At 61.5% G+C, this 16,141-nt stretch overlaps 1 protein-coding gene across 1 annotated transcript; it reads left to right on the top strand.

Annotated features, from left to right (window-relative positions):
- Nucleotides 1–1,079: 1,079 nt before the first annotated feature.
- PHF24 (PHD finger protein 24) lies at nucleotides 1,080–3,993 on the top strand (the record flags this gene model as incomplete). Its single annotated transcript, XM_084305252.1, is given in 9 exon segments — nucleotides 1,080–1,448; nucleotides 2,140–2,325; nucleotides 2,652–2,730; nucleotides 2,948–3,150; nucleotides 3,429–3,595; nucleotides 3,679–3,780; nucleotides 3,895–3,952; nucleotides 3,954–3,971; nucleotides 3,973–3,993. Coding segments are annotated over 9 exon segments (1,203 nt in total).
- Between the last annotated feature and the right edge of the window lie 12,148 nt (nucleotides 3,994–16,141).

The following is a 16,141-nucleotide window of genomic DNA, read 5'->3' on the forward strand; positions in this document are numbered from 1 at the left end:
ATCTGCAGTGCTGCCCAGAAAAATGCTGAACCTACCCAAGCCCATTGGGCTCCTGAGCCTCCCGGGCAGGGGGTGGCCGTGCTGCGAGGAGGCAGAAACACCCAGGTGTCTCCCCCCCCGCCGGCACAGCCGCAGTGATGCTGCTGTGATAGCTTGGACACGTGCCTCCAGCTCACCCCCGCTCCCACCTTTGCTGCACCGGGTGCCAGAACCAAGCTGGGTGCAAGGACCCAGGGTGCAAATACCCCTGCACACGCGTGTGCCCCCGCACGCAGGACGGGGCCCACGTGTTGCACACCCGGCGCCGCGCGTGGGCATGAGCGCAGATGGTCCCGGGGTGGGGGGCCGGGAAGCCGCCTGCGTGCGCGTGTGCGCGGTGGTGTTTGGGTTTGCACACCTGAGTGTGTGTGTGTGTGCATGCACGGGGCTGGCTGGGTGTGAGCGTGGGGCTGGGCTTCTGCTGCGTGGCTGCTCTGGCACAAACACGACCCAGAGCTGCTGTTGGCCCACACAACCCTGCTCCGATGTAGGGCAGCTGTAATTACCGCACCGAGGCTCCCTGCTGCAGCACTGGGGCCTCCTGCAGCTACGAAATCCCCGTGTGGACGTGTGGTGCTAATTAATCCCGCTCCCCCCGGGGACCTCCCTGCCTCCTGGCACGCCACGGAGGCTGGAGGGGCTGGGAGATGGCTGTGCTGATGTCCCCCCCCCTCATCGCTGTCACCAAGTGCCAGGTGAAGAGAAATTTAGGGAAGGTGGGAGAACCAGCACCAGCTCTGCCATGCCCTCCGGGATCCACCGGTCTGGTGTGGGAAGGGCCTGGAAGCAATTCTGGGTAAGCTGGAGCCTGCAGGGATGGGATGGGTGAGGCAGCATGCCCCCAGCACTCAGACCCTCCAAGGCCAGGTCTTCACATGGGTTTGGGTCCATCTCCCCACAGCCACCACTGCAGCACTGTGTGGCGGTCACGCAGCCATCGGGACACATTTTTGGGGCCAGCAGCTTGGCTCGATGGTGCAGCAGCTGCGTGCTGCATTGCACCGAAAGACCTCAGCGCCTTCCCCACCCCTCGCAGAGCCATGGGGGTGTTGATGTCAAGGCGGCAGACGGTGGAGAAGGTGCAGAAGGTCAGCTTGGCCGTGTCGGCCTTCAAGGACGGGCTGCGGGAGCAGCCGGCAGCGCGGCGGCGGGCGGAGGCTGGGGGCACGCGCCGCGGGACGCTGGAGCAGACGGTGCAAGAGGGAGAGGAGGAAGTGCCCGCGGGGCCCTCGCAGCCGGAGGAGGGCAGCGCCAGCAAGGCGGCGTGGGAGAGGCTGCGGGACGGCCGGGGCGTGGAGCCGGAGGAGTTTGATCGAGCCAACAGGTTCACGCCGCCCGCCTTCATCCGGCCGCAGCGGGAGCTGCACGATGACGAGCCCCCGGACATCAGCCTGGAGCAGCGGGAGCAGGCGAGCAGCTGAGCGTGGGGCCGGCGTGGGAGGGATGAGGTTGGGGTTGGAGACGTGAAGGGGGTCTGCAGGCATCCGCGGTGCTCACCAGGCAGTGGCAGCCTCCTCGGAGCAAGGTGTTGGGCAGCAGAGGCTGGAGGCAGGAGCAGTGCTCTGTGTGTATGGACCAGCCTGGCCATCCACATCTACAACCCTCACAGCCCAGTTATCTACAACCCCATAGCTTAACCACGCACACCTGTGATCCTACAGCCCACCCACAGCTTCAGCCCTACACAAACAACCACCCACAAGCACAAGCCCGCATCACAGCCAACCTACAACCTTACAGCTTCTCTGTCCGTGCCTACAGCCAGCCAAAGCACAGGTCAAAACTTCCACCCACCCCCAGCCCTATAGTCCAGCCAGCAGTGGACGGACCATGCGTGGACACAGTCCATCCATCCATATGGCCCTACAGCCATATCCATCCACCTTCCTATGGACTCATGCCCCCTCCCCTAACCCCAAATGGCCAGCAAGCCAGCCGTGACCCCACCTTCTGACTGTGCCACCACCCCACAAACCTGCCCCACAAAACTTTGCACCCCTACACCCATCCCCACCCGCGATGTGTTGCCCCCCTGTCGGGGAGCACCCACGCTTGCTCTCCGAGCAGGGTGCTGAGCCGCTGCTGCCCACCTCTCCGCAGATCCTCAACGACGAGATGTGCGAGATCTGCGAGGTGTGGACGGCCGAGAGCCTCTTCCCCTGCCGCGTCTGCAGCCGGGTGTACCACGACGGCTGCCTGCGCCGCATGGGCTACCTGCAGAACGACAGCGCCGTGGAGGTGACGGAGACCGCGCACACCGAGACCGGCTGGAGCTGCTACTACTGCGTGAGTGCCCATAGATGAGATATTAAGAGATTTAGATAAGATATTTGGAAGAAATTCTTTATTTTGAGGGTGGTGAGGCCCTGGCACAGGCTGTCCAGTGGAGCTGTGGCTGCCCCATCCCTGTCAGTGCTCCAGATCAGGTTGGATGAGGCTTTGGGCAGCCTGGGCTGGTGGGAGGTGTCCCTGCCCATGGCAGGGGGTTGGAGTTAGATGGTCTTTAAGGTCCCTTCCAACCCAAAACACTCTGTGATGCTATGACACCAGCCCCTCCCCACCTCCCCACAGTGGCCATATGCTAACGCCCACCCCCCATCTTCCCCCTCTAGGACAACCTCAATCTCCTGCTGACGGAGGAGGAGATGTACAGCCTGATGGAGACTTTGCGGCAGTGCAAGATCATTCCAGGTGCGCACCCTCCCCGTGCAGGGATGGGCAGAGCCCTCCCTCACCCCTTGGGTGAGGGTCTCACCGCTGCCCTGACCAGCAGAAGGTAAAAAGCTCTGCTAAGGGCACCAGCCTCGGGTCCCCCATAGTGGTCGAGGAAGCAGGGGGGGTGGGAGGGATGCATGGCACTCCCAGGAGGAAGGCTGGCGGAAGGGATGCCCCAAACCTGCCCCCGCAGACACCTGCCTGACGCTGGACGACTTCCTGCACTACAAGCACCTGGTGCACAAGCAGCAGTTTGAGCAGCCCATGGGGGAGGCGCAGGAGGAAGCGGCCACCCTGCAGTTCTCTGCCCTGGACCCCGACAAGAAGGGGCACATCGAGTGGCCGGACTTCCTCTCCCACGAGTCCATCCAGCTGCTGCAGAAACTCCGCCCGCAGGTATGGCCACAGTGCCGGGGCTGGGTTACCCACTGCAGTTGGTTATATCCCTCATAGTGGGTTATAACCCACTGCTGGGTTACCCACTGCAGTTGGTTATATCCCTTTAGTGGGTTATAACCCACCGCTGGGTTACCCACTGCAGTTGGTTATATCCCTGATATATCCCTGATATAACCAACCACGGCTTTGCTCAAATCTTCCCCAGCTGGTGAAGGGGGTCCCCAAACCTGGTCAGGGGTGTTCCCTGTTCAATTCTTCCCCCTCCCATCATCTAGAACTCCCTGCTGCGGCTGCTGACGGCCAAGGAGCGCGAGCGGGCACGTGCAGCCTTCCTGGCACTGGACCAGGACGGGGACGGCTTCATTGGCGAGGGCGAGTGCCACAAGGCGCGGCACGCCTGGTTCCGCAAGCACCAGAAGGAGACGCCGTCCTGCAACGTCAGGTACGGGGACACCCGCGGCGGGGGTAAACTCGCCGGAGGAAGGGGCAGTGGGGATAACCAGCGCCCTGCCTCCCTCCCTGCAGCATCAGCCACGTGGGACCCATGTCGGAGAGCAGCCCCGCCAGCAGCGGCAGCGCCAAGAGCCAGGAGAAGACGCTGCTGGCCGCCGAGCAGGAGGACGCCCGGTGAGGGATGGGGAAGGGGACGGCGAGCGGGCGGGCGATGTGGGGTGAGCACCCCCGGTGCTATTTGGGGGATATTTGGGGAGATATTTGGGGGTGACGGTCTCTGCCCCACAGGCGCGTCGACTGGCCCGGCTTCCTGCGGGACAACGTCTCCTACATCCTGGCCGCCCGCCCCCAACAGCGCCGCCGTCCCACCTGCAGCCACCCGCCTAGCGCCCTGCCCCACCCCGCCCGCCCCGGCGCCATCTTGGCCGGCGACGCCTTCCCTCATGGCAGAGAGGGGAAGGGAAGAAAGAGCCCCATTGCCATGGCAACCCGCCCCGCGAACCCCCCCCCATTGGCTGATGGAGGCCCCGCCCGCTTCGCCCCGCCCGCCAATCCCGCGCGGCTCCCCGCTGCCTGCCCTAGGGGGGGAGCCAGCTGCTGATTGGCTGGCGGGGGGGAGACGACGCTCCGCTTCTCTCCACCTGCCTCTGCGTCGGATTGGCTGGGAGGGGCGGGTGGTGGGCTGCGATTGGCTGGGGGGAGGCAGGGCAGGACCTCGGTGCCCTGGAGGCCCGGGGGTCCCTGGGGAGGCTCCACTGGGGGGAGGCCGCCCCCACCCTGCCCCGTGCGTGTCCTCCGTGTCCTCCACGGGGGAGGCTCGCAGGGCAGGGGCGAGGCTGGAGGCCACGAGGGGAAGGCGCCGAGGAGCCCTGCAAGCCTCGCCCCCTCCGTGCCCCGAGCATGGAGGCCGGGACCTCCGACCCACAGCCACGTGCCGCCTCCACGGCCTCGCCGCCTCCTCTCCCTGCCCGCGCCACGGCACCGCGCTCCCCGTTTGTCGGCCGTGCTCGAGGCCGGGAGATATGCGGCAGCGCCATGGGGATATTTTGGGTGCTGGGACCGCGGTGGGGCGCGGGGAGCGAGGTGCCAGGCACGGGGCGCCGCAGCCTGCACGCTGTACTGGGAGGTGTCCATTAAACAGCTGTGTCCAACCACCCTCTGGGTGCTGATTGTACGAGGAACGTGCTGCAGGCACAGACGGCAAGCGGTGCCCACCTGCCTTCTGTGCAGGAGTTTTTTTTGGGGACCCCGCTGCTGCCCAGTGGAGGCTGTGAGCAGGAAGAGCAGCGGCGAAGGCTGGGTGCTGGGAACAGGCTGCTTGCAGCGGCTCTGGGAAGCCTGGAATAACCCCACAGAGACACAACGGGCACCCTGGGAGGTGTTTTAAGAATGGTGCCAAAGGCTGGAGGCTCTTCCAGGGCTAGCCGCGTCCCTGGAGCACCCAGCGAAAGCTGCTGGTGGCACTTGGTCTGCAGGAAGCAGGCTGCCAGCAAAGGGGGCTCGCCTGCCCCAGTGGGTTTCCTCCCCATGGCTGCAATTCCCCAGGAGCTGCCGCTGGGTCCAGACCACGGCGGTGCCGTCCAGTCAACCCCATGGAGAAAATCCAGGCACCCATTGCCCGTAGGAAGAGGATGGTGGAAGGAGGAAGGAGGAGCTGGTGGGTGGTTTGGGCACCTGTAGCCAGGATGCTGCAGGCAGGTGATGCTGCACTCTCCTGGGGAGATGCTGGTAACTGCAGCTGGAGCTGCAGGGAGCTGGGGCAGAGAACGGGTCCTGGGGGTCCTTGGGGTGCAGCACCCGCTGCCAGCACCCAAAATCCACACTCTGAGCACTCCGCAGGATCCAAGCAGGGGAGCAGATCATGAGCCAGGTCCAGTCTCTGAAAAAAAATGTGAAATCCATGTGGGGGTCCCTTTCCTCCTTGCTCCCCCCGCCCCTTGCTCTCCAACCCCTGGGACACCCCAGGACACGTGGGTCTGTCCCCAAACCACCCTGCCACTGTGCAGTGCCACGGCAGAGCCAGCCCCACACTGCTTCCCTGCGCCTGGGGACAGGGCACAGAGGCATTCCCAGCCCCATCGTCCCCCTGCCACCCCTCTGCAGCAGCCTGGCACCCCTGCCAGGGCATCTGGCCTGCTGCTGTCCCCAGGGAGCTCGCTGATGAGGGACGCAGGTGGCCGGGATGGCCCATGTCCTGCAGGGCTGTGCTGTCACCACCGCTCCAGCCGCCCGGCGTGCACGCGGTGCCGCAGCTGCAGGTCCCCAGCCAGCACCAGCCGGGGGGCTGAGCACGTCCACAGCCAGCCAGCGCAGGGTGGGCAGTGCACAGGGTGCTGCCGGGGCATCTGCCACCTTCTGCTCGGCTGAGACTGGTGAGCTCAGCCTGGTCGTGGTGGCAAACGTGTCCTTGTCCCCAAAAAAGCCTCAGCAGCAGGCAGCCTGCCTCCAAAATGCCTCTGCAAACCTCTCCCAGACGCTGGTGTGAAGCATCACAGGTCCCAGAGCCCCAGATCAAAGGACGGGGATGCTGTGGAGGGATTTAGGGCTGGAGCAGGAACAGCCCATCCCCACGGACGCTGCTTCCACTTCTCCCTCTTGCCCAGACCCTGCCAAAAAGGATAACCCAGGGTGATAAATTCATTTTACTGGCGGTGTTGAAACATCCCAGGGCGCCAGGGGAAGGTCCCACATCCCGCAGCGCAGAGCACCCAGGTTTCATTGCCCAGCCCGGGGTGTCCCCTCTGTCCCAGGGGACGCCGCTGCAGTGGCACGGGGAGGTGGCACCCTCTGCTGGATGCACAGCTCCTGCACAAGGGTGCAAAGCTGCCCCAAAAGCCTCTGCTTGTGGGGAAGATGGGTGCTTGGTTTTGCACCCCGGGGCTGCTGGAGAGCTCCTTCATCCAAGTTTGGGCATCCGCGGGCTCAGCATGGCCCCGGGGCTACCCTGGTCATGGCCAGGTGCCATCAGGTCTGGTGCGATGGGGAGGTGACCACAGTGTGCCCCACACCAGAGCCCGAGAGGGGACAATTCAGGACCAGGACCCTCCGGGGGGACCTCCAGGAGGCTTTAGGGGCAGAAGGAGCTGGGACGGGTGGCGAGGGGCCGTAGGAAGCGCCCCCATCCCCGAGCAGAGCGGTGCCCACACGGTGTCGCCCCTGCTCCGCGCTGCGGGCTCACGGTGGCACTCGGGGACCTGCGCGCATCCCGCCCCGGCGGTCCCAGCAGGGATGGGGACACGGCCTGGGGCGGTGGCAGGGGACGAGAGGTCCCTGCTGTCCCCCGTCCAGAGCTGGGGCCTGGGGACAGCAGGGACAACCCAGACATGAGCCCCCCCAGTGGTGCCACGGCCGTCGGAGCATGCAGAGATGAGGGATGTGGGGGCTCCTCTCCATCCTTGTTTTGTAGGGATGTTTGCAACCCCCTTTTCCTCGTGCCCCAAACAGCTCAGACCTCATCTACTCTGCCCCATCACATCCTCCTGCAGGTCTCCCAGTGCTGCCTGTGCTTCCTCTCCCCACAAACACCGTGCCCAGGTCCCATCTTTAACCCAAAAAGGGCCAATCCTGCCACCCTACACAGAGAGCGAAGCCCCCTTGCCCTCCTCTCAGCCCTGGGAACCCCTCCTCAGGTGGCTCTGACACGGCAGGGGGCTGCCAGCCGCCTCCTCCTGTCCCCAGCACGCTGAGTCCCCCGGCACAGCCCCACGCGTGGGGACGCAGGGTGCAAGGACGAGGGCAGCACGGCGCGGCAGCAGGCTCGGCCAGCATCCTGCACGCTGCTGGAGGCTGTGACTCATGCCGGCAGCCCACGCAGAGCCCCGGCAGGGTGTCCAGGTCCTCTCCTGCGTCCGTGTAGGGAGCAGCACGGGAACAGCAGAAGTGCTGGGTGCCTCTCTCCGTGCCCGCTGCACCTTCCCACCCGCATCGCCCCGGCCCTCCAGGGGGACCAGGAGGTGGCAGAAGGGATGGTGGCCGAAACGGAGGGGAGGGAAATGCCTTGGGGTACAGCAAACGGCAGATCCTGCCTTCCCATGTCAGCTGCACAGACCCAAACCCTGCTGCTGGCGTCAGAGCAGACGCTGATGGTCCCTCTGGAGAGCAAGGGCAGGCGGATGTATGATGCTATATATGACGCCTGTCCCCCCCAATGATCCCCAACATCCATACTGCATCTGGGATGCACCTCTGGGTCTGACAGCCAGCACACGTGGTCCCCAATGTCCCCTAGTCCCCACGCTGGGGCAGCTCACAGCAGGAATTCAGTGACAAGACATCAGTCCATGACTTATCTGGGAGCTCTATGGGGCTGAGGCAAACCCGGGGTACCTGGAAAGCACAGATCAGACTCAGACTCACCCCAACAAGCCAGCCCTGGGCTGGGAATCACCCAGCTGGGGACACAGAGCCTGGTTTGGGTGACACGCACCCCACGCAGGAGGCAGGGCAGCAGAGTGGCCCCCAGCATACCCCAGCCCCTCACGCACCGTGGCATCCTGCTACATGCCAGCAGAGAAATGACAAGGGCACTAAAGGGTCGGGGGGTGCCTCCTGTTCGGCACGGGGCACCCCGATACCCAGCAGACAGCCACAAACCGGCAGTGAAGCGATCCGGGGGGCTGGGGAGAGCGATCTGCGAGGAGCCGCACCCGACTATATCTGTCTCGCTTGGCTGAGTGATGACTAAGGGAAGGACACGAGAGCAGACTGCAAACCGCCAGGCAGAGGAGGAATTATTTAGGCTGGAGTGCGGGGGTGGAGCGCGGGGGGGGGGGCTGGAAGGAGCCGGGAGGAGGCTGGTGGGATGCTTTGGCAGCAGCCCCCTCCCCGGTCCCGGGTACCAAGCCGGGGAGAGGCAGCTCAAGGTCTGGGGGGCAGCACCCTGCAAGCTTCCCATATTTCAGGAGAAAATCCCTCCAGACAAAAAGGGGGGGTCCTGCCCTTCCCCAGACCCGCAGCCACCACATCCTGCATGCCGGCGCGGAGACCTGCCGTGCTGCAGAGCCAGCAAATTCCCTGCCAAAGGGACTTGTGTGCGGTGAAACGCCCCACAGCTGCCTGCACAGGGCAGCAGCAGGCGTGCACAGCCCCGTCCCTGCCCGGCCGAGGCGTGCAGGGTGTTTGCAGGAGCTATTTCTGCTCGCAGACCACACCACACGGCCATGGGCCAGCGGTGGGGACGGCTGCTGGGGGACAGCTGGGTGCTGGCATGGCAAGAATCCACCCCGGCGCACACGAGGTGGATTGTTATCAGTGGGGAGAGGAAGGAGGAAAAATGACCCTGCTATGTGGCATCTCTCCTGTGTATGGGGAGCGGAGCTGAGGCACACACTTGCCCTTCAGCCCAGGAGGATGCTCACAAGGAGAGAGTCATTCCTAACCCCAAAAACCCCAATGATTTGCAGCCAGGAGTGTCTCAAGGGGTTAACGAGGTCTGTGGCTCCCTTTAATGGTGCAGGTGAGTGGCAGAGTTGAAATGAGCACAGGATGGTCAGAAAAGGCAGAGGAGGTTGGGTCAATCGGTTGACCATCTACAGGCTGTAAGAACAGGACCGTGGTCCAGGAAAGGAGATAAAGTAAAGGGATATAACTCAGTGCCTGCCAGCGTGATTTCATGCCTGTGTGTTCAGCAACAGTGTCCAATAACCCTGGCTTCTTTATCTGGTGACTTTATAAAGCCGGTTAATAAAACACTGCTGCAGAGCTACCAGGCTGCTGTCAGGCCATCCGTCTCTTCAGCACCCTAACCCCGTTACGGGGATGAATTGATCAATGCTGGGGAAGTGCCACAAGGCCAGCAGCTGGCCAGGACCCTGCTCCCAGGGGCAGCAACACCCCCATCACCACCAGGTCCCCTCTGCCGTGCCGTGCCCAGCAGGTCCCCGAGCTGGCAGCAAGGGGGGACTCCGAGACCACGGCATCACCTTGGCTTCATCTCCACTCTCCTCATCCTCAGAGCATCCTGACATCCTCTTCCGACAGCCTCGGCGTAGCCTGGCAACAGCGGTACCGGCATGGCAACGGTACCAGCATGGCAACGTGGGTGCTGGAGGAGAGAAAAATGCCAGCGGATCCCCCTCGCCTTGTTCGGCTTCTGCTTCCCGGCCACTCCGTGTCCCCGGGGACCTCCAGCAGGGGACAGCTGCTCCCCGTCGCCTGGCATTGCATGAGATGAGTTGTGGGGTCTCAGCACGGGTCTAGGGGGTCCTGGCATCCCGGCAGGGTGCTGTGGAGGCACACAGTGCTGGGGGGCTGTGGGGGTTGATAGAGGGTGGGGAAGGCTCCAGAAATGCAGCTCTGGGGTGGGGGCTCTGGGGCACGCACCCCCTGTTTAGTGGCTGGGCAGGATTGAGGCTGGAGATGCAAACCCACCTGGTGGGGTGCAAGGAGGCAAAGCACGGCCCCCACATGGTGCTCCCCCATCACCCAGCTCTGTCCTTCCTCCAGCACCCCCAAGAGGTTTTGGAAGTCAGGTCCCCTCCACCCCCCCGAGTGCACAGAGAAAACCCCAAATTCCTCCCGAGCAAACACTTTAAGGATTGCACATGAGAGAACAAGGAAAGCAAACGGATTTTTTTATTATTATTATATTATTTTGGGGCTGCCAAGGGCTTTTTCCAGCAGCAAACCCCTCCATCCACCACGGCAGGGGAGACACCAGGAGGATGTCACCAGGCAGGGTCTGCAGACACAGCATCCCCTCCACGTGGCCGGAGACCCAGCACGGGGACCAGCAGGGTTACACAACGCCGTGCCAGGCAGGAGAGAGGCAGCGGGGCCGGCGGGGGTGCGCCAGCCCCCGGCGTGAATTCCCTGACGTGGCAAAACCTCTCCCGAAGCCCCCCTCGCCACCCACCCGTGCACGCAGGCACGAGCCCACGCGCATACGCAGGCAGGCGCCCACGCACGCCTGCCTCTAAAGGAGAAGCCTCGCCGGAGGCAGCGCTGAAATAGCGACTTGCCTCATTCATGCGGCCTCCCCGGAAGCCGAGCGGGTGCAGGCAGCACGGGCGCAGGCAGGCATCTGCGCCAGACGCGCTCGCCCCCCAAAAAAACCCCCCCGCAGCCGCCGCCTGCGGCACCGGGCTCTGAGCGCAGCGGGGTTTGCACACATATGCATGCGTGTGCCTGTGCTCGCACACAGAGCCATCCCAGGGCAAGGGGGAGGATTGGGGATGGGGCAGATTTCACCTGCTACCCCTTCGTGGTGTGGCTGTGGTCTCCTGCTGTGTTTTGGTCCCAAATGCCTGCAGCAGGCACGGTGAGCAAACCCCCTCCTCGTGGCCAGAGGGGACCCTCCAAGCACAGGCACACAAGAATGTCCCCAGAAAAGCTGATCCCCATCTCCTGCCACCGCAACACCATCCTCTTCCTCATGCCCCTCTCCTAGGGTCACCCCCTGCAATGGGGGGACACCGTCGCCACCCCCAAAAGAAGCTGTCCCTCCCGTCACCACTGCAGACAGGTGTCCCAGGGCTCCTGGGGTCTCACGTTGTGACACACGTGTGACATGTGTGTGACGTGTGCAAGCATGGCATGGCATGTAAATGTAGCACATGCACAGCACACGTATGTGCATGACGTGCAACATGTGAATGCCACGGGGCACGCGATGCCTGCACACGCATACGCGTGGCACAAGCACGTGCTTTTCCTCCTGGAGGGGTCTCGAGCAGAGCACGCCCAGACCCAGTCCCTCCAGGACACCCTCGTAGGGGACCGTGGCCTAAAACCTGAAATCTCCATTTCTAAGCTGGAAAGTCTGGCTGGGGTTATCACCTCGGCAAGCACACTCCTTTGGGATGTGCTGGCTCACGGCACGCTCTTTCATGCAACCTGGGGCACGTGCAACACGTGCACACGTGTGCACACATGGTGCACAGCTCTGCATTGGGTTTTCAGCACGCCCAGGGCACACATTTGGGGCAGAGAGATGCCTGCTCCCTGCCTGCCCCCCAGCGTGACCCCACTCTCCCCGCGTCCTTACATAACTCCAGCTGGGAGTGGGACAAGCCACCGCACTGCGCGGGGAGAGGGAGCACATTCAGCTCATTTCTTTTCCTAGAATAACTTCCTTTTTTTTTTTTTTTTTTTTTTTTTTAATTTCTTTTTTTTTCCTTAAGCCCGGGGAAGTGCCCGAGAAAACATCCCATCTCCACCACCCACCTCCTCACCGACAAGCTCCCAGCAGCACCCGGCACCGCGGTGCAGCGCCAGCACGGCATGCGGCAATGCAGGCACCGAGGGGTACCCCAAGCCTGTTCCCTGTCCCTTCTGGGTGCATTTCCTTCCAAATTAACACCATTTTTTTTTTTTTTTGAGCTTATCTAGGATTTAGGAGCAGCCCCAAGGACTTGCATTCATCCATATCGCTTCCCCCCACGCCAGCGCGGGCTGTGCACCGCCGGGGGTTGCGTGCCGATTGCTGAGGAGCAGACCTGCAATCGTCCCTGCGTGCAGCAGCCCCCCGGGGCCACGGGCAGCGCAGCCAACCTGCTTTGGGCACATTGAATGAGTTTTTGTTCCCCTTCAGCAGCGACAATTTCTCCTCCCCGCCTCCCTCCCACTCTTCCCCTCTGCTTCGGGCTGCACATTCAGTGCCGCTGCCCTAACCGGAGGCTGAGGCACAGGGGGAATTAGCTCTGAGGCTGCTTTTGCTCCAGCATTAACTTTCCCAGCCCTTTGTTGGGCAGAGATGCCACTGTTTGTTTGCTCCCTGTGAGAAAAATCTCAAAGGATTTTCTTCAGATAGGATCTTCTGTGAAGCTCTTTTTTTTATTATTATTATTGTGATTGCAATGGCGGGCGTCCAGTCAATTAGGAGCACCTCTTAGTAAACAGATCATAACCTTTTATTCCCTATTACCCGACGCCTGATCACCTCCCCAGTTTCCTCAGGGCCGAGTACTACAGGTTCACAAGCTACTCAACACCCTATTCCATGCATGTGCAATTTTTTTTCTTCTTCAACCCTTTAATTTCTCCTTTTTCCCCCTTTTTTTTCTCCTTTCTTACGTTTTGAGAACCTGTGTTCTTTGTTTTACTGTTTCCCACACCGCTCACCCTGATTTTCTCAAGCTTCCACCTCGTTTTGGAACAGCGAGGCCTCCTACTGTCCACTTACCTACGTAGCATTTCTCCTTGTTATGACCACACAACCACCTTGGAATACAGAAAATTGGTTCTCTGCTGCAAAAACACAACCTAGTTTCTCACACTCCCCAGCCACACCAGGCTGTAACTTTGGCTTCTTTGCTTGCTGCCTTTCAGCAAACCGGAGAGCGGTGCTTGCCAAGGCTCCCTTCGACCTTAACCCACTGCAGGCTGCCGGGCTTTGCCTTGTCCCCAGCTCAGCACGGGCGCTGCACTCAAGATCCCCGCAGCCAGGCAGAAACAGCCATGGCCAGCTTTATTGGGGTGCCTTGAGCTGCCTCCCCCTCTTGAGCAATGGGATGTGGCTTTGGGAATTAACCCCCCTCTCCTCCAGATGTGTCCCCACAGCTGCCCGGATCTGCAGGGCCTCCACAGCTTTGCATCCCCAGAGCATCCTAGCCCTGAGGAGCAATCCTGCGGCTCAGAGGAGAGCTCGGGGCTCTCTGGGCTTTTGGGGTGTCCTCGAGGCAGCATTACAGAGGGGGCTGTGGCAAGCAGAGGTCTGAGCCCTGCCAGCAAGTGAGCAGGAACCTGGTTCCATGCTGAGGAGCCACAGGAGGAGCAGGGCAGAAGGTTGATGGATGCCTTGGAGGCAACCTGGGCAAGATCCAAGCCCTTTTCACTGAGGAGCAGGGCAACACACCCAGCAAAAGCACCTGCAGCAAGCACCTGCTGGAGCTAGAGGCATCGCTGCCAGGCAGGACAGGGTGAACACACCCAGACACCATGGTGGTGGTCACTCGGGGAGACCAGCTTCAGCAGAAAGCTCCAAAGACACCCTGGAAACTCCAAGGACCGCTGAGTCTCTGTCCCCAGCACGTCACCTGCATCCCACAGTGATCTCTCTGCGGCCACCTGCCATCGCGTGGGGCAGCCACAGGGCTTGGGAGGCAATGAAAACAAGAATAAAATAAAAGCAAGCCAACCTGTTCTTTCAGAAAACTGCCATTGGCAGCCAACCCCCAGGTCATTTTTTTTTTTTTAGATGATTAGATTTAGATTTAGATATTTTTTTTTAGTAGATGCGAGGGTCTGTCTAGCTCAGACACCATCCACCTCCAGCCATAACCCACCCCTGCTGGGAGCATCCGTGGTCAAAAACTAACTTGGAACCGTCCGCAGGAGAACACACCAGGTGCCACAGCTCTCTTCTGCTGAGGAAATCAGAGCAAGCACCAAATCAAAAGCTGGAAGCTGAAATGGAGCCAAGCCAAACGTCAGCACATGCCTCCCAGGTGCCCAATGCCCTTCGGACGCTGGCCTCCCTGCTGGGGGTCCCTGCAAAACATCACAGCATTGCCCTTGTTGCCCTCCCATCCCACTCCCACATGCTCTGCCCTCAGGTTTTGGCTGCTCCACCAGAGTTTGGGCACAAGCGTGGGCCCCGGAGGGGACCGAGCCCTCCCACACAGAGCCACTCGCATCTCCTCCGTGTGTCTGACACGGGAGCCCGAGGGGCTCACCACGGGGGGGCCTTGCCGCAGTCAGCCTGGGAAGAGAGGTCCAGCAGGGGCTGGGTGCCAGCACCGGCTGGGAACCACTCGAGAATAGAGGCAGGAAAGGGGGGAAAAAAAAAAAAAAAATTAATTAAATTAAATTAAATAACCCAGCTGGCAGCACAGACACTGCCGGGAGAGGAAGCGGCAGGTTGAGCCGAGGACACGGCTCATTATGCCACCCCCGCGGGTGCACAGCGCAGAGCGGCCGGCTCCGCCGCCGGCAGTGCTGGCAGGGGGAGGCAGCGGCCGGCATCCTCGGCACCGATGGGCGAGGATGGATTAAACATCATCATTAGCGCTAATAGCAGCTTCCAGCCCCTTCCTCCCGCGTGCCCTCGGGAGACCGGGAAGGCTCTGATGAGATGCAGTGCCACAGGGACGTGGGAGAGGCTGCTGGAACAGGATCTGCTAGCGCTGTCGCCATCCTCTGAGGTTTTCAAGCCCAGGCTGGATAAAGCCCTGAGCTTTATCCCTCTCTGATCCCCAAGGCTTTGAGCAGGGCTTTGGGCTAGAGACCTCCTGGGGGGGGACCCTTCCCAGCTGAATTGTCCCAGTGCTCAGAGCCGGGCAGGCACAAGCCTGCCTCATGCTGGGGCTCACAACACAGCTGGGGTTACAGGGGCTGATGGCAGAGCCATCCCTGCTGGGTGGCTTCCTCCAGGGACAGGCCAGGGGCTGGCAGAGCCCAGAGGAACGAGGTCCCCATGCCCTCAGGAGCTGCCCCCAAGCCTGACCTGGAAGGCAGAACCCCTTGGGGATGCAACCACCTCAGATCATAGCAAGGACACCAAGGAAGGGGGCAGTAATCCAATATTAATAATAATAATCATAATAATTGGGAAAGAAAGAAAGAAAGAAAAAGAAAAAAAAAACGGATATGGTTTTTTCCTGCAGCCCTTTCCTCATCCTGCAGCACAGGGTGCTGGAAAAGGAGGGCGGCATCTCCGAGGATGGGAGCAGGCAGGAAGAAGAGACAGCACCGAATACGTGGGCGCTGCTCTCGCTGCGGAGAACAGAGTACAAACCCTGCTGCTGCCGCCAAGCCCGGTGTCCTCAGATGCATCTCTGGAGCTCACCCAGGCGGAGACTTCCCCGCGCCATGTGGAGCGGGGGAGCCTGAGCAGGGCCGGGGGCATGGCAGCAGTGAAAACCTCCCTCCTGCCCACCTGCTGAGCCCTGCTGGGATCCCTGTGCCCTGGGCAGGCCGAGCTGTGCCCCACATACACCTCCAAACCAAGGGGGCTGTGGTGGGGTCAGGGGAGAGGTCTCCTTCACAGCAGTGTGACAGCAGCTGGGGACTTGGCAGCCACAACGCGGGGCAGGGGGTGGAAGAGCTTGGTGGCCTCATCAGCTGCCCTGACCTCCAAACAGCAAGGAATGATGTAATACGTGTTTTTACAGAAAAGCAGCCCCCACACGGTCCCCTGCCTCCCTGTCATGGAGACCAACACACAATGCCTTGGGAAGAGCTGAAGACTGAGGTGAGCACAACACCCCTGCAACGTGCTCCCCCGCTCCGGCTGCCCATAGCCTGGGGATTTCCTGAGCCAGAAGCATCATCGCTGTGCTCACCACAGCCTGCAGTGGATTCTCTCTTCAGAAATTTGCTTAATTGCTTTTTGATCCCAGACAAGCTTTTCACACCTCCCCAGCATCCACCCCCCCAAAGGCCAGCAGCTCCAAAATGTTAATCCCAAACCGCACCACGAAGCACGCTCGTGCCCCGAGGTGCCACTGCCTATTTCAGCACGTGATGCCCACAAGCCCTTTAAGGGGAAAAAAGAAAAAAAAAAAAAAAAAAGCCTAAGCAGCCATTCCCTGCTCACCTTCCCCCAGCCACACATGATTTTATTATTCTCCGTCATCCCTCCCTCAGTCATCTCTTC

Source organism: Netta rufina (genome assembly GCF_964035555.1).
Source record: "Netta rufina genome assembly, chromosome: Z".
NCBI classification, from domain to species: domain Eukaryota; kingdom Metazoa; phylum Chordata; class Aves; order Anseriformes; family Anatidae; genus Netta; species Netta rufina.